This window comes from Heliconius melpomene, chromosome 5, assembly GCF_056956725.1.
Source record: "Heliconius melpomene rosina isolate 202511_hmr_F chromosome 5, ASM5695672v1, whole genome shotgun sequence".
Lineage (NCBI taxonomy): Eukaryota > Metazoa > Arthropoda > Insecta > Lepidoptera > Nymphalidae > Heliconius > Heliconius melpomene.
This window is the reverse complement of record NC_140393.1, coordinates 2,303,612-2,323,157: the sequence shown is the minus strand read 5'-3', so window position 1 is coordinate 2,323,157 and position 19,546 is coordinate 2,303,612. Positions and strand designations below refer to the sequence as shown.

Sequence of the window (19,546 nt, the reverse complement as noted above, 5' to 3'; positions counted from 1 at the left end):
ATCATAAGAAGTATTGAACGTATAAGAAAAAGAAAACAAAACTTAACAAAATATCAAAATAAACGAATCGAAAACCGTTGCACCTTCTATATTTTGAAAAATATCTTATTGTAAGATATCTGTGTTGCAATATTTTAGAAATAAAATTGCCACTTAAAAGGTAACGTTATTTATGTAAGAAATGTTTTATGGCCGATTCATCGCATTTTATTAATAATGTAAGAAATATAATTACTGTTTACTACATTTTTGATGAATGTTATGTATTACTTAAGAATATACACGTTTAATACGTCGATAATGTAAAATTCGAAATAGTGAATGCATCAATATTTAGCATCATAGTGTAGTGCTTTTATTTTCCGCTTGGGGGATACTTCATACTGTCGCTCTTTTGAACCAAATTGACGTCACGCAATTGGTACCTACGCCATTTTGTAAGTGTCTGCCATAGTCAGTATTTCTAGGCACAGTGTAAAATACAAAATTCGCATGGTTTTGTGTACATTAAATAGATAAAAATATCTTAAAACAAAGTTAACGTCTAGTGCGTTAATTCACCGACACAAATTATGGAGGACAAGGCGTCATTAAAAGAACTGGATCAATGGATAGAACAGCTAAATGAATGCAAGCAATTGACAGAAAACCAAGTGAAAACGTTATGCGATAAGGTAATAATACTTTAATTTAACTAATACTCTTTTATATTTTATCTTATATCGATTCTGTTTTGAGGCTCAAACTTTATGTATAGGTTGGTGTCCACTTATACTTATGTCGAATGATTCATGTACATACATAGGCGAGAACGAGATCGCGTATGTAGTGTGGAAATTAAGTAAAGCTCGGTTTAATAATCATTCTTTTTAAGGATGATACAAATAGATAGCTTTGACATTTGCGATAGTGTTTGTTTGTGTCGACACACCCAGCTAGCTCAGTTTTTATTCTGTCAGTAATATAGCCTAATTGTATAGGATATTTATAGATGAGGCACGGAAATGATTTTAATGCTAATAATTATTACTCCTCTGTGGCCCAATACTGTCAGTATTAATAAGAACATGTCTTCACAATAATAAACACTCCATTTCACTTTTGTAAAGAAAGGCTTTGATTTAATGATATTTTAATGAGTCATTTATATCTGTATCACAACTGATAGACTATATAAATATTATATTTTTGATAAATTTCACATTTTGTTACTGATATAAAGCATTTAAACCTCCTTTGCTATTATTTTTTATATTGCTCTATGATTTCTTGGCTACTAATATATAGAGGAATAAACCAGTCAGTTGTTAATCCTTATTATTGTTAACTGAACTAATATTATGAATTGCTTGTAAAATAGTTTCTAGTTTAGAGTTGAAGCATGTCTATAACTTTAGGAAATATATTCACTTTGACCAAATTTTAGGTTTAAAAGTACTATTATATATACTTTTTGCTATCTGTAGCTACTAAGCTAATTACAACCAAGTAATTGTTACATTCCAATAGGAATAACATCATATATAAATGTAAACATAAATATTATTGCTATAAGTCCTTTAACATTTTGAATGCATTTAAAGTATGGCATTTTTTTTAACTTACCTCTTCTAGCAAGACTGTACTCTTCAACTCTTACAACCTTAAAAATAAATCATTTAAAACTGTAAACAACAAGTACCATTAATTAAATTAATTATGTCATGTCACACATACATTTTATAAGGCAGGATTAAACAGTAAATAATTCCTTCATTCTCTTTATTCTGCTTTGTAAAGAAATATGTTAAATCTTAATTTATTACTTTGGTAAATGAAATAACCAAATAAAATGATATGTTCATTTGAGGTTCGTAAATAAATGAATACAAAATTATTTCTATCAGATCTGGATGGATTTATTTACTTGAAGATATGTGTCAATACTATATGTATAAATGCAACCCTATAATAGCATAGGGACCTTTATGGCACAGTGGCATAGGGTTACTGTTAAAATGATTATAGTTGGTTTCCCACTTGGGGAGTGAATTATTTTGGTTTACCCATTCTGATAAGACAAAGTGCATTGTTGAGCTCTACCATCAAATGATATGTTAGGAATATGGGCAGAAAATAGAAAATAGAATGTTGTGACACATTAGGTACTTTTGTATCATTCTATATGCTGTCACTCATGTTATTCACACTAGTTGCTTAGTAAAAAAGATTATTTCAGTAAGTAAATTGTAAAGTTACAATGTTTTAATATAAGATTAAATAGCACTTCATACAATGAACAATAAATATAATCATACAAAGTTCAATAAAACCTTTGTATATAAACAATGACAATCAACATTTTCTTTTTACTTCATTTTGTAGAGTTTTTTTTAATAAAAAAAATAATATTGAGATGTAATGAATAAAAAATAAATGCTGTCTCAACATAATGTTTTCTCATTTACCCTTTTATAAGGGTAATAATTGAGTGGCTTAAAACAGTTTGTGATTGTCACTTGGTCCACAATATATCATCTTTGCTTCTCATCTGGATATCCTACTTTTTAGTTTTGATATGACTTCTATAGGTCCAAGCTTTTCAAAACATTTTAACATGTATTAGTTTTATTGAAATTAACAAATCTTTAATTTCAAGTATATAACACGCTAAACAACGCTATAACAACATAGAGACTTACAATTTCCACTTAAAATACACCAGAAGTGGCTATTTCTATTTCTTATCAACATTAATAGTTATAGAATTATGTATGTATAAAATAAAAATAGATTTCAATAAAAATAGACTATGGTTATGCAGGCCATTGAGTATCATATTTTTGCCCTCATTCAAACAAGTATAAATAAAAATAAAATTCTTATATTAGGATAGCTTAATGTGGAGTTAAATTTCACTTACAATTTATATATTATGATGATATGTGCAAATTTTGAAGGTTGAATTGCCGGTGAAGCAAGTAATATTTGTTCTTGAAAATATAATGGCTTTATACATCAATTTCTTTAATAATTGTCAATTATTTTTAGATACACTGTTACTTTTATAAGATAACAATGTTTTTGTTTTTACAATCAATTTTCAATAAAGTAACTAATAAATTTGTTTTGGATTTGCACTCTTTGCCCTTTGCATACTGTACTTATATACTTTTGGTTGCTAATATTTCGTAAACTCTGCTCATGGCCACATGCTATGTGTATGTTTAATTGAAATAATTATAATCTGAACAAATGTTATAATATATAAATAAAAAAAATCTTTAGAAGAAATCATACCAAAACAATTTATACCCTTTTCTGCTGAGATAAAATTTTGATGAATTAAATAAAAAAAAAGATTATTTCGCGCTCACTTTAGGCCTCGATATTTCAAATTCTCGAAATACATCCTTTGAACTCGCTGAAATACTCCCCGACGCCCACCCCACTCGAGCGGCCACCCCTTTAGAGTGCACTCTGCAGGTTAAGGATTAGCCTGAAAATACATATCCAGGTCATTTTTCATAGTTTTGCAAACTTATTCTATGTAAGAACAGTAATGGCAACGGTTTTAAAGTATATTATGTACACATTTTATGACGAAAGGAAAGGTTTATTCAGTCTTTTACTTGCTATTGTAAACATGTTAGTAAATAGTGTTTGAAAATTTTATTTGGGAGAACATGAAGAGAGTACGAATTAATTGTAATTATAAGTCATTTCTATTTTTAGTCCAAATCTTTTGTCGTCATTTTATGTTTTGCTAAGATTTGGACATATGTATAATATGGATAAAACTATACAAACCCTTTATGAAATTTATAGTATGTTATAATAGTAGATAACGGAGTCATTTTGTATAATAACTTATCAAGAAGGATGTAGTTAATTTTGTAAGAGATAAATGTGAAGTTAGATACCATTAAAATAAATTTTTTTTGGCATGACATGTGGCGATCGTGGCGCAGAAGCACAAGTGTGTGACTGTAACGCGACGCTTGTGGGTTCGATTCCCACGTGAGGAAGTGAAATATTTATTTACGTTTATATTTCCATTTCTTCGCTCTAGTGTCAAGGCAAAGCGCGGCGTTGAGTTCTGCCACTCAACACGCAATGCCTCCAAAATTCGGCAGGAAGTGGGGAATGGAGTGTCTTACCACTAGGTTCCCTCTGCCTACCCTGCTGTGTGAAGCTGATTTCACATTTTTTTAAATATTCGGTGGTGTTCGAAAAATACAAATGAATATGATGTTTAATTCACAGGATTATCATAATTAAATAAGATTTCAATTAAAGAAGAAAGTTTTGACCCCAATTAGTTGTTTAAACAATGATACAAAACTTATTTTATTCATAGAAAGATCTGTAAGATATAAAAGAGACACTTTCGATATCATAGTATTACGTAAATGATTATAAAAATATTATTTACTATTTTAATTAAATATTAGCCAATCGTTTCTTATAGTTAATTTAATGTTAATAATATGTAAGTCGTAAATATTTATGAAACTATATGTTTCTAGTGGCTGGGAATAATAAGAAGAAAAAAAATCTTCTAAAACATTTTTATGGAATTTAAATTTGTAGCTGGAGATTTCACAAAATTGATTAAACAAAAAAAAACGTATGCGTTTTCGACGTATAGATAACCTTGTCCGGTTTTTTGTCATTTAAAAATTCAATAATGGTTAAGACGAGACGCAAGTCTAAAGTGCATATTCATATTTGTTGTTTTGTTCATAGAGATAGGGAAAGTTTTATAATTTCCTTATATTTCCTCAACATGTAACTCACTAATCTCGTTCAGGGAAATACCTTACTAAGACTTCCGTAACTGGTTGGATATAAAACCCGTCGAGAGGGCATCTTGATTGTGTTACGTACGATTATTACTCTTTTTCCAGTAAATACTAAAGCTTCATCCGGTCTGAATAATTAATAACTATTTTCTAAAAAAAAAGTATATTTAAGAAAATATTTCCTTTTAAAATAAAACAAAAAGATTTGCAAAGCAACTGATGCTAGCTTTAAAGAAAATCTTACGAACCTACTTTGGACCGTCACGTAACAAGTTCTTGTACCCAATCTCTTGAAGGAAACCAACGGCTTGTGTAAAATCAGGAATATTATAAAACAATTCTATTTTCACGCCGTTTTAGCGAAACATAATAACTTGTCTCGTTTCTACGGTAATTATTATGTAATGTGTGAAATTAAGTAATAGTTCACTAAGACATTGTCATACGTGTTGTTCTGTAGAAAGAGGGAGTCTAGTGTTAAGGCACTCCCTTCTCCACTTTCTGCCGAATTCTGCAGGCATTACGTGAGGAAAGAAAATGAATCATTTTTCATTTCCTCGAGTGGGAATTGAACCCACAACCGTCGCGTTACGATCACGTGGCCTCGATTAGTTAACTTTAACATTATCATTCATATATTATTTTGTAAACACACGATGTGTTATTGCATTTCTGTGTGTGATATCAGCGGGACTGGTGGTTGTGATGTATTCAATGCGAGACTCGTGTCCGTTTGCGATGAAATAATAAACAATTTCCTATTCCTAACATCTGGCTGCCGGATTCTCTCGTAACCGGGGGTTACGTTTAGTGCGTTTTATTTTCCAAATGCTTTCGTTTATGGAGAAATGTTTCTTTATGTTTATCATACTGTATAGTAATTAGTAGTTCTTAAGCTACAACTTTATTGCAACTAAACATAGCTGAAATTAAATAAGAAATAGCTGGATTATTAAATGAATTGTTAAAAGGTTTTTTCCTATATTCATATTATTTCTACAATATTATAATAAAAACATATTTATAGTAGTCGATTATTTATACTTTTATCAGTTAACTGATTAACATAATATGAAATATGTAAATATTGGAATTTGAAGGTCACTAAGTTTTTGCAAGGTGAGAGCATCAATGTTACAGCTATAATAGCAAAACTTTCGATAATGTGTTAGATTTAAATATTAGTTTTGGACAAGAACCTTACCTTAGAGGCCCGTCGTGGTGCCGGGGCACGAAGTATGACTAAACGCGAACGTCGTGGGTTCGATCCCCACTCGACGAAATGAAATACAACTTTAAATTTATATTAACACTTAACACTAGGTTCCCTCTGCCTACCATGTTGTATAGCGTGAAGCTAATTTATTGTCCTTACAAGAACCTTACGACTAAATATGTATATTGTACTCATTATGCTCAGGCTAGAACATATTGATGAATACATGAAGTAATCTAATTATTACTACACTTCGGCCTTGAATATCTATTGAAAGTAACATCTTGGTTGTTCAGTTTCGACTAAATTTACATTACATTGAATTAATTCGTATATGTGCCATGTAGAGTCTAGTAATAAATTTCATGTAAAACATTAAAAAGAATAATCAGGTTCACGCTATACAGCAAGGTAGGCAGAGGTAACATAGTGTTAAAAATGAAGAGACTCCGTTCCTCATTTTCCGCCGAATTCTGTAAGCATTACATGTTGAGTGGCGGAACACCACGCCACGCTTTGCCTCAACACCAGAGCCAGGAATTGAAAATATAAATTTTATTATATGAAATATTCGAGTCGAATGAAGATCGAACCTACGACCAGTTGCGTTTACAGTCACTAATTTGTGCCTCTTCTTGTCGACGCTACGCCACGCCTCGAATTTTTAAATTTCATGTATTTGATCAAATTTCTCTATTCTGTGCTACATTGAAAATTTATTTTTAATGTAATAATTTTAATTTACAGGCAAAAGAGATTCTGAGCAAAGAGTCCAACGTCCAAGAGGTGAAATGTCCAGTCACCGTGTGCGGCGATGTCCACGGCCAGTTCCACGACCTGATGGAGCTGTTCCGCATCGGCGGCCGCTCGCCCGACACCAACTATCTGTTCATGGGCGACTACGTGGACCGCGGCTACTACAGTGTGGAGACAGTCACATTGCTGGTTGCCCTTAAGGTACGGTAACTTTATTTACTTTTTGCTTTATTTTGAAATTTTATAGGATTTTCTACTGTTTGTTTGTTGTTTTTGTGTGATTATTACTTAATAATATGTATGAAGTGGATATAATCATGAGATTGGAGTAAAATTGTGTTTATAAAACGAGTCTAGTCTTAGGTAAATTATCTGGTAGTAAGACTAACTGGCGTTGGTAATAGTTTCATAAATAAATTCTAACTACTTAGGTGAAAATGGCACATATTAAACATCCATTATGCTACGTAACAAGTAATAGTCTTTATTATATGTAAATTGTTTAATTATGATTACCAGTCACAGTTGTTATTATAGTCTTTTTATATTTATATTTTATTTACTAGTCAGTCGTGGCGCAGTGGCACAAGCGTGTGACAGTAAATGCGACATGTTGTAGGTTCGATTCTCATTCAAGGAAATGAAATATTTAACATTTTCATTTCTTCGCTCTGTTCTCGAGCGAGGTCCAGTCAACAGGCAATGCCCCCCAGAATTTGGTGAAACATGGAGAACAGAGTGTCTTAACACTAGGTTCCCTCAGCCTATCCTGCTGGGTGCAGAATACAGCGCGAAGCCAAAAAAATGTTTTGCTTAAAATTTTGACAATTCATAAGCTCAATCTACGTATAATATAAGTGACTAATATATAACGTACACTGTAGAACCCATAATAGAACCCTGTGGGATCTCTATTGTATAATACTTGAGATTGTTCATTACGTTCAATGACATCACGTTGTGTAACCGACGTGCGAGGGAGTGACAAGGCTTATTTGTATTCTTATATACCTATACTATAGTTCGTCTCCTATAGGGGATATCAAAAACACAAGTAAAATACCTATGCCTCTGAAGATTTTAATTCTTTTAATAAAAAATAGTAAAGTACTATATAAAAAAAGTGGTATATTTAAACTACTTCATCACCTACAAATGTAATCTTTTCCCAGAAATCGATCGGATCAAAAACGTCCTGTTTACCTTTTCATTCCAGTCGATATAATGCAGATTGTTAAATGTACTCACCGTTTTTTTTCTTGAATTATCTTTTTTTAATTTTCTTTTAACTAGACGAATTATGTAAAGATAAGATTAGTTGATTTCTATTTATATGGATATCTGTGAATTATACATATATTATAGACTAGCGGACCCGGACGCGGCTACGCCTGCTTGAAATATAAGAATATAATTTCTATAAAAATATAATTTCAATCTAGATGAAATGCTAAAAGTGACTATTATATTTATTTTCATAAGGATGAATATCAAAATGACGCGGTAACGAACGCGGTCGCGTAGCGACGACGGTTGTTATTAACATGGCAGAATAAATTGCATGTCAAATTAGAAAGTATTTTAATTTATTAGTATATATGTGTAATGTAATATTATATAGCCTATAGCACTTCTGAAGAATGCAGCTTTCATACAAAACAAAAACAAAGTAAATCGGACCAGTAGATCCAGAGATCTTAGCGTTCAAACAAACAAACAAACAAACAAACTCTTCCGCTTTATTATATTAGTATAGATGTAGCGTTATGAGATGTATCTTAATGTAAAAGATAAACAAGTGTCGGTGTCACGTAGACCACTACAACCGGTATTAATTCTGTTGACTAATTAACACGGTAACACTCAGCTACAGTAGGGTTGACGAGTCGTGGTCGCCCTGAAATTAAGTTTTCTGAATTCCATTGTTAAAAAAAATAAAAATTGAGAGAAATCCAGAATAAGGCCGGTTGCGGTGTAAGGACTCAAGTATGTGACTGTAAATGAAATATTTAATATTTTCATTTGTCCGATCTGGTGTCGAGGCAAAACGCGGCGTTAAGTTATGCCAATCAACATGCAATCCAGAATTCGGCGGAAATTGGGAAACGGAGTGTTTTAATTACTAGGTTCCATCGCCTATCCTGCTGTTTGCGGGATATAGTATGAAACGAAAAATAAAGAAGGGAAAACCGTAAATTCAAAACTACGCAGCTAACTGTTCAAGGCGGCGACGAGTCATCGACTACTGTAAACAACAAAATATACTGAGAAGCTCATAGCAAAACACTCATTGTTCCCAACATTGCGATGCGAGAGCAATCTACGGTATCTGACGGTATCTCAGATAGAGTCGGGGTCACTGTTTGTATTACATTTATCAAATAGATTATTATCATCAGCTTTACTTTCACTGATGGTGATGTTTTGATCGTGGTTGTTTTTGAAATTATTTGTGGTGTTTGTGTCGTTGTGGTATTGGGACTCGTTTGTTTTTACGTATTTGATTGGGAGTTCAAATCTCTGCTAGAGATAATTTACATGCAAATTCAGCCTTTTTCGGTTTGGTTAAAAATAATGCAATCTAAAATCTTTAATTATATTCTGCAATATAATCAGTTGAAATTTTTCACTTCAAGACACAGATATAATTTATTTAAGGAATTTACCTTACTGATATTGCATATTTATGCAAGATCAATAAATTTCAAGTATTTTGTACTCTAAGTACAATTTGGGTACAATTTCCGTAGATACGATTTAATCTAAATATGCCAAATTGTAGTTTATTAGGTCGCCAAATAGTATACCTTGTACGATATTGTTATCACGTTTTCTTTTAATAATATTTAAATTATTACATTATTATTACTACACATTGTCCATTCATGAGCTCCCAAGCAAATAGAGGAGAGTTATAAATTTGACGTGTTTGTCTGTCTGTCTTTGCCACCGTAGCTCCTGAATTAATGAACCGATTTTAGTGCGATTTTTCTTAAGCCTTATTCATGGCGGTGGTTTTTAGCTAGCTATGTTTCAGTAGATTAAGATTAATAGTTCAAGCACTTTACTAAGTGTAGTATTTTCGAGATAATATTAGAATAAAATGCCAACTGATTTGTACACGTTTAATGTCCGATCACAACTGGGTAAACCAACGCTTTATTTCGACTTACCCACAACTTATAATAATCACTACACTAAGATAGTAGTGATATTTATTGTCTGGCTTTTTTAAATTATAAATTTTGCTATTTTTCCAATTAATTTCTTTAAAACGAGCCCAATAACTTAAATATTTGTTTATTTTTAAATTGGACACACCTCACAAAAAGTACCAGAAATCATTGATCGAACAGCTGCTAGTTACATTGTTTACAATCTTCACACGTGTGTAATCTATCAGAATCAATCAAATTAAATCAACGATAAACGTTAAAAAAATATATGAACTGCTATTATAAAGAGTTTTTATATTGACACGTCTCCCGTTTCTTGTGGGGAGAGAAGATATCTGTACTCTACTTTCCGCCCATATCATAGTTTTTCAGTAGATAGACCTTATCCCCAAGTAATTTAATGAAAATATTTGATATATATTTATTTTCCCCAATACGGATTGAACCTTTAATCATTGTTACAATTAGATACTTCACATCTGTACTATGTACTTATAATAATATAATCCTTGATACATAATACTAAAGGGCAACTAAAACGGAAATTGACGTTGTTATCGTTCTAAAGTTCAGATTTGTTATGGCTTCATACAAATGTTCTGGAGCATTTCAACGTATTCAACTCCTTCGTTTAGATTGTGTGCAATATTTCCAACTACACACCAAGTTTACCATTCTGGTATAGTAGTTGAAATATATTTCAATTGTAATAGAACTATTGTTAGGTATTGTGTCTAGAAAAAATATAGAGAATTATATTTCTCGTTAATACATTAATAAAATTTTAAAATTTTTAAGATACAATTGCAAATACTTTATTGTGTAGCTTCACGCAGTATCCCATACAAAGCGGGGTAGACAGAAGGAAAACTGGCAACCTAATTTTAAGATACTCCCTTAAGACAAGTTTCCGTAGAATTGTTGGAGTTATTTACGTGTTGCGTGGCGGAACTCAACGCTGCGGTTTGCCTCGTTACCAGAGCGAGGAAATGAAAATATGAAATATTGCCCCGAGTGGGAATTGGACCCACGACCATCTCATTTACAGTCCCAGTTATTACAGCTTTTGCGCCATGACGCGACGGCCTCTACAATGTTTTTTATCATTATTAATAATGAAATTGATTTTATTATTTCAATCGTTGATTAATCATCATGAATCGGAAAGATATACCTTTAAATGAGATACTGAAGGTCGCAGCAATGTGCGTGTTAATAGTAACACTAATTCTTCGCGTTGGTATGTGAATCACTTTTCAGGCTTGTTTATTAAACGGAATGATTAAGTAAGTCATACAAAAAGCATCTGCTATATTTAGTAGGTAATTTTATTTGCTCGGTTTGTATTGTTTTTGTTGAGTTAAATGTGAGAAATGTAATAATTGTTTTAATGTAATTTTTTGCATCCAATAATGTATGAATGATATTACAAGAGATACTGTAGACAAATGAATTTTTAATTGGTAAAAACAAGAATATATGGATCATAAAATTGTTGTGTTATATATAAATGTATAATTATAGATAAAAAAATTATAAAGTGTAGGCGTTGTTACTTAAATAGGCTTATAATAACATTTGAGATTTGGTCTTTATGTAGTTAAAAGACATTTATAGTATGTATCTGTATTTAGATAGTACGACCTCAGGTTTACCATTTCAATATTTTAAGGTTAACATTTTATTGCTATATATAAAATATGCTATATATAAAATATAACTTTTAATTTTGTACAAAAAAAAAACCAAAACATTTTTTTTTATGAAAGTTGATTTTGAACTTGAACTAAAACTATTTTTTATCGTTACAGGTTAGGTATCGCGAGAGAATAACAATCCTCCGCGGCAACCACGAGTCACGTCAAATCACCCAAGTCTACGGTTTCTACGACGAGTGTCTCCGTAAATACGGCAACGCGTCCGTGTGGAAGCACTTCACGGATCTCTTCGACTTCCTGCCACTCACTGCTTTAGTAGATGGACAGATATTCTGCCTTCACGGTGGGCTCAGTCCTTCTATAGACACTTTGGATCACATCCGCGCACTGGATCGCGTGCAAGAAGTGCCCCATGAGGGACCCATGTGCGACCTGCTGTGGAGTGACCCTGATGACAGGTGAGATTGTTTTTGATATTGTAAATTATTGGTTTTGATTAAGATATTTGGTCTATTGGTTAATAGTGATTGTGGTTTGGATCCGGATATAATACATGCAATTGTAAAAACAAACAATTTTTCTTTCTGTGAATAATACATTTATACTGCTTGAATTATTATAACACAGTGAGAAAACTTAAAGTGAAGAAAACATATAGTACAAAGATAGTAAGTAGTAATAAAAATATTTATTATCTCATAAAATATTGATAAAAATAGCGGAAAATTCACACCAACATTTTTTATTATGGCTTATACATATATATTGCACACTCTTATTTCGCACAATTGAACTAAGATGGCACGAACATACAACAGATATATTATAAATACTATATCCTTATATGTCGTTTCGTAAGTAATTAATATGAAAAATCGTGTTACTTATTATTAAAGACCAAAGTCGTATTATTAATTCGAAAACTTAACTTAGCTAAAATGTACAACTTGAGCAGATTTAATAACAGTGTTTAAATCATTAAATCAATCGCAACAGAAATATCTGGGTCATTCGTAAAAATCAATATATGGAAATATAATCAAGATATCTGGTATGAACAGACACTGTCCAGTCAGTGTTTGGTAGCTTTATCTTGGTGATAGTGAATCATTTTTAGTGATATGACAAGGGCATGCCTCAGACGTCCCCGGATCTTGTAGTGCAGTCAAAACATTGATTCACTGATATCACTTAATATATATATTTTCCGCAAAAGTTTACACTGCAATATTTATATATTACTAGTCGGCAGCACCCCCTCCCTGATGTATATAAATGTTTGTTGTATTGTCGAGAGATGGCGTTGACCATTTTCATGGCATTCTTGAATCGCGCTATCGTTTGGTTCACTACAAAAGCATATATTTAAATAAATTTCCATCCAATCCCATTTTCCGCCGAATGCGGGATAACTGATTTAAATCTTCACGCTGTATCCCATTTTTTGGAGCGGTTACCAAATTATGGTGCCGTTAATGATTATATATGTGTACTAGCGGCCCGCCCGCGGCTTCGCCTGCGTGAACTACATTATTATTACTTTCTGCCTCCATGAGTACCTACGTCCTATAAGTGACGTCCATGCAAAATTTGAGATTCCTAGCATTTGTAGTAACGAAGTTTCATACAAACTTTCAACCCCAAAAACAACCCCTTAGAAGTCGAATATTGCAAATTCCCGTCTTAGCGAGCACCTACGTCCTATAAATAACTCCTATGCAAAATTTCAGATTCCTAGCACATGTAGTTTCTGAGATTTCGTGATGAGTGAGTGACCTTTCGATTTTATATATATAGATAAGAAATGTTATATAATACAGTTATATTATATTTTTAGTTCGTTTCCCACTTAAAGAACGATATATTTCAAATAAAAATGATTATTTTTAGATGAAGTATAATGCCAAGTATTATATAATGAGATATGAACATAGTGATGTATTATGAAGTTTCATTCTGCGTACCCCGAAAAATGTTGGAGATATGTGACCCTAAAAAGATATTAGATTTTACTTACAAGGAAAATTCTTCATCTTTTTTGGCTTGTATATATATAAAAGTATGTGCATTTTTTCTGGTCCTTACATAACGTGACCTTATAAGCCGGCTGAGGTCGCACACGTTTCCTCACCAGCAGCCATCGCATCGTAATTTATTCATTTGTGATTCATTGTATTTGTTTACAAAAAATACCAACCGCTAATTAAACGCGCTTCAAACGAAGAAATTTTGAATAGTTAATGATAAATAATGGTAAATTGTTTTTACGTGTAAGAGCTGCACGTTTTTCTAATAAAAATAATATTTTTTTACTATTTTTTTTAAATAACAATTAGCTACGTAATTGTTAAATATAATTTATTACGCAATTATAATTTTTATAGAAGATGCTAGTAATTACATTTTCAACAATTACTTTAACACATTATTATATAAGTGAATAAAATGTTATGTAATTTTATATATTTTCCTAGATTTTTACCTTTTTCTTTGTGGCCAATTAAAATATACCTATTATGATGATGTTACATCTAAACGAATATTTTTTTAATGTATCAATGTTTAGCATATCTCTGTTTTTATACCATAAATGCCTTTTTTATTATATTAATTGAATATTCAAAAGCAGTAAGGTAAATCATCATAATAAATAATTCGAATGTACAGAATAATCCTAAACCCTTTTTTTTTTCTTTTAATTTTCCTTTTTCAAGTAAAAACAATAAAATATTCAATGATAATGTTTAAATAATTACCTGTCTTATCTTACCTATTTAGTTGTAATTTATGAAAAATAAAAATGTTATGTATTTTAAAAGGAAAAAGATATATAAATACTAAATATGTTATTTAGTTCGTGTAAAAGTATTTTAAATAATATCAGCATATTGGGCCTTGAGCCATGGCCATTCAGAATTCGGCGGAAAGTCGGGAACGGAGTGTCTCAACACTAGGTTCTCTCTGCCTACCCTGGTGCGTGCGGGATATAATTTATAAATATAATTTTGCTCTAACAGAGGCGGATGGGGTATATCCCCCCGCGGCGCCGGCTACACCTTCGGCCAGGACATCTCGGAGACGTTCAACCACAGCAACGGGTTGACGCTGGTGTCGCGCGCGCATCAGCTCGTCATGGAGGGCTACAACTGGTGTCACGATCGCAACGTCGTCACTATATTCTCGGCGCCTAATTATTGTTACAGGTTTGTGGAATTGATGAAAGTTGGGGGATGGAGTGTCTTGACACTAATTTTTTTCTGATTGTCCTGCTATATTTGAGAATAAGCGTGAAGTGTAAAAAAATATTATCTAAGTTGCACGTTTAGTGGGAAGTCTCCAAGAGACGCCGGTTCGAGTTCCGGCATGGTAAAAATGTGTATGTTGTGTAAATAGAATTTTATGTCTTTAGTGTGAAAGAATGCTTTCAATGATATACAGGGTGGAAGAGGCAGCGCTTCTTTTATTGAAACTGCATATAGGGTAATATATTTCAAACCCACACCTAAGAAATTAAACAAGGTACCTCAACAGTTTGGACGTAGGATTTTTTTTTCATTTCACCATTTTTATCCATAACTGTATTTCGTGTGACGCACACATACGTATGCGACGTTTCCGATTTGACAGGTAAGTGTGTGCGTGCCTATATTATACTTTACAAATGGCGTTTTATTTTAAAACGATAATTTTATTATTTATTTTGTTTGAAAAAATAACTTTCATTTTTGGGAATAATTTTTTTTCCGAATTATATTAGGCTTTTATAGAGAAGTTAAAACTGTGGTTTCATTTAAAGTGGTGCTGACAATTCCACCCTGTATAATAATATTTTTTAATTGCAGGTGTGGTAACCAAGCCGCCATAATGGAATTGGATGATATGCTTAAGTACTCATTGTAAGTTTCTTTTGTAATTCATATTTTATAGTATCATTAGAATGTATAAATACATTTTACGATATTTGTTATTATTTAATTTGTTATATGTGTTATTATAATACACAATGATTATTATAAATAGTCATTCTCGTGTATTCTAGCTATATGCTAGCTCTAATGTTGTAGGTGAAATAAGAATGAAATGATATATTGCGGGGTTGAGTTTCGCCTCTGAACAAAATTGTCTTGACAATTGGGGTGGGAAACGGAGTGTCTTAACATTAGGTTCTATCTTCTCTATCCTAACCAAAAATATAGCGTCAAGTTATTTGTATAGCTTAAGAACACTTGCAAATATACTATTATTATTGTATAAATAGTTATATTAAATATTATTGAATGGGGATAGAACTTCTTCTATTGTATTTTAATTATCTTATATCTGATTTATTTTGGAATGATTAGCAGCGCAAAGTGATGACAATTTAATTTGCGTAAGCAAATTAAATGAGACATATATAATGTCCTTTTCCTGTGGATATCGAAGTTTTATGACCTTATTACTTGATATACACTTTGATTTTTAATATAATTTAAACATATTAAACACAATATATGATTTGTTGCACAGCCTTCAGTTTGACCCGGCCCCGCGACGCGGCGAGCCGCACGTGACGCGGCGGACGCCGGATTACTTCATGTAGGCTGCACGTAGGTAGCTAATGTTTTATTTTGAGGTTTATTTGCAATTTGCCGAGTGTTTTGTCCTTAAATTTAAAGTTTTATTAGATTTTTTTTAAAATTTGATGAAAAATAAATACACTGGTGTTTAATTTGAACAGTTGTTACGTTCGCAGTGAAGGTGCACCTGGAGCAGGAGCGGCGGGCCGCCAGCCGCGCTCCGCGCGCCCGCACCCGTCACCCCCGCCCCCGCCGCCACGGCCTGCGCAGCGTGGCGCACTGGCTCGCCGACATCTGACCCACCCTCTATCACACCGCTACCAACGTAACAAACTTTATGGTCCCGTATATACTTTGCCAGGTGTGAGTAAGTTAATATTTCGATTTGAAGATATCATCTTTTTAATCATAATTATCTCATCAGTATGAGAATTATGTAAAATTTACAAGGTTGGTTTGTGCACTGAGAGACAGATCTATCGGCTTAGTCATTTATTCACCCTATAGATAAAGCAATCCTAATGCTAATGATGGTGTAGAAATTATGTATGCAAGTCTTATCGACTTACTCACATCTGATAAGGATATATAAACAACGTCGGTGTAACGACCTCCGTGCCCGACCGTCACTCGCGCCGGCCATGTGATAGGAGATGGGTACAACACAAACATACAAACTACTCTTGGTAACTGCCGCCCTTGTCACTTGTTATACTACTTATTTCTGAAAACACACCATTTTTGTTACTCTTTAATGCCAATTTAAAAGCAATAATAATATATTTTTAATCTATATTATGATTTGTACATTTCATAGTACGCATGGCAGTGCAGATGTGTGTGTGTGTTCACACAATGACAAAATTTAAACGTGTAAATTGAAACGATAAAAAAAAACCATTTATTTCTTTTGCTTTATTACACGTATTTATTTTGAGTTGTTTTTTTTATAAAAAAAATGTAACGAAAATACGATGTCAGCATCATATTGTCGCTGACATAAATCATTGCGCACACTCACATTGATGCAAGATGTCATGCCAATAATATTATATTAATAGTGCGTTTTTTTATTATTTTCAACATTGTATTGGTTGTACTTTGAAAATCTGTAACGTGAATTATAATTTTATAAAGTGAAACTGTAGTATTAATGTACGTATATATTGAGAATATTGAAAAATTTATGAAATTCGCGTCTGTAACTCTATTTGGTTAAATGATAGACAATACAACAAACATTATGGTATTTTATTTTTCAAGAATCATAACTTTTTTGGTTATAAAACAGGAGGAGAATGTCGTAAATTTTTCTTAATTATCAATACTAAAACCGCACACGAAGCCATTAATGTAATTTAAATTCGAATGTCGGTATGTAAATGTAATATAAAATGGCGTTACAGCGCTTAGTACTCTTATTGTATAATAGTCTAGCGATTATAATTGAGAAGGAGCGATGAGTAGAGGGAGGAGGCTGTGGCGGTGTAAATGTATGTAAAATTTAATCGTTAAGTAATTTGTTTGCAACAATCAGCGGTGGCCGCTCACAGCAGTCCTAGGTCCGCGCCCCACCCCCCGTCGCCTGCGAGGGGAGGCGGGACGCGGGAGGTGGGAAGCGGGAGGCACTCTTGCTGGTATGTTCATTGCGGCGCGACCTCACCTGTGTAACTTGCGATGTATCAAACTCACACTTAGACCTCATTAAACTGCGTACATTTGCTATCCAGTAGTTTTATTTCCCGTCGTCTCGTGGACATACCGGCCGGGCTGGCACTTTGCGATCTATCATTATAAATCTGTCACTTGAAATTGTGCGAGACCCGATTTTGATACTTTTAAAGTTTAGCTTTTAAATAACAGATACAGAATAACAGATTTGAATTTGTTTTTTCAATTTTACGTATCCGGACGTGACGTCACGAGCGACGCACAACTCCAGAGGGCCCGCTCGCCGCGCTCCTCGCAGAACAATGGCAAGCATTTAGTTTTATGACAGAATGGTGGAATTAACATAATTATTAATTAATATATAATATTCGCCCGAAGGACGTTACGTAAAGTATTAGATGTGTGCGTTTAGAGTGCTCGTACCATTCTGCCATAAAACGTTTGAGATGTGCATTTTTGGTTGATTATATCTTAGTTTCTCCTGTTCTTGTGCCACAGTACCTGTTTGACAGAATAATGTTTCACAAGCGTGGAGCTTTCTCATCATTTTTATATGCTCTTGTAAAAACATAATATCAAGGCATATTGCATTATATGATGTATCCCTTCGAAAAAAATATAGATAATGAAATATACATTTTTTTATCGGTCTCTGTTAAATGTACATTGGAATTATAATTTTTAGATGATGGACGATAATGAGTGGTCGATTTTCTAATGAAATGTCAAAATTAATTAACAAATGTATCGTACCATTGATTAGTATTGATCAACGATTTGCAATGTTTCATCAGCATCGTTTATGATCGTCCATCTTGTAATATAAATCGTACTAAAAATATATATAGTGGCGATGGAACATGCGACTTGTTTTATTTATTTGACTATTCACTATGTGGCAATTTTCTATATGAAAATTAAAGTATGATTCCATCTTATTATAATTTATAATCGCTTACAAAGCAAGGTAACATTTCCAAATCTGCACTTCAATTGAACGCGTGTGTACTCGATACAAAGACTTACCCACCAATGAGATCGGAAGCCACACGTTTCGTTTAAGTATTAAGTCTGTAAGTTAGGTAAACGAATAAAATATTAAAAACTCAAAAAAATATACGAAATCGAGCTTCGTTTGTGCGAAATTGAGTAAGTGTGGCGTATTTGATATTTGGTTTTATTACGTCGTTGGAAATATTTCGCACGCACGAAGCTCGTGTCTATTGATAAGGCTTTCCTGGCAACCCGCATAGGTCGACGTTCGATTCCCGCAAGTATAACAACTTTTGTACGTGAATGTCGTAGTGTTGCGTTGTTGCGTCGTTATTATTATATACACATTATATTATATGGTTAAAATCCAAATTTGAAGTCGATGAATGCAATAAAGTGAACGGAACGGTTTATTCTTTCAACTCTGTACTATGCCCGATGATTAAAATTAGATAATAAATAAAATTAATTATAATAATGTTTTATTACATCTCCCTAATTGATTTTTAAGTTAATATGTAAAATATTCCAATCATATTTCTTTACGTTTCTTTGTTTACATTTCACAACAAGCAAAGATGATCCACAGAGATCCATACGATAGCTAAGCGGCAAATGTCAATTTAACGTGTTAAATTCACAACTACGTAATTGAGTTGCAATTATTTCGCATGGTTTCTAGTAATTTTCGTAGTTTTTCATATAATATATTTTTATTTGTTTAATTTATCGT

The 19,546-nt window shown here is 32.6% G+C and overlaps 1 protein-coding gene across 2 annotated transcripts; it reads left to right on the top strand.

The window, feature by feature from the left end:
- The first annotated feature begins 355 nt into the window (after positions 1–355).
- On the top strand, positions 356–19,291 carry mts (protein phosphatase 2 catalytic subunit mts). Of its 2 annotated transcripts, none has more exons than XM_085185361.1 (7): positions 356–674; positions 6,748–6,957; positions 11,744–12,048; positions 14,608–14,793; positions 15,433–15,486; positions 16,100–16,183; positions 16,311–19,291. In XM_085185361.1, the coding sequence occupies exons 1-6, from the start codon at positions 573–575 to the stop codon at positions 16,170–16,172; spliced, it is 930 nt and encodes a 309-aa protein (XP_085041487.1). In that variant the 5' UTR covers positions 356–572; the 3' UTR covers positions 16,173–16,183; positions 16,311–19,291. The 2 variants fall into 2 exon arrangements, with proteins under 2 accessions (XP_085041487.1, XP_085041486.1); XM_085185360.1 differs by having other exon boundaries at positions 357–674; positions 16,100–16,179.
- The last annotated feature ends 255 nt before the right edge of the window (positions 19,292–19,546 follow it).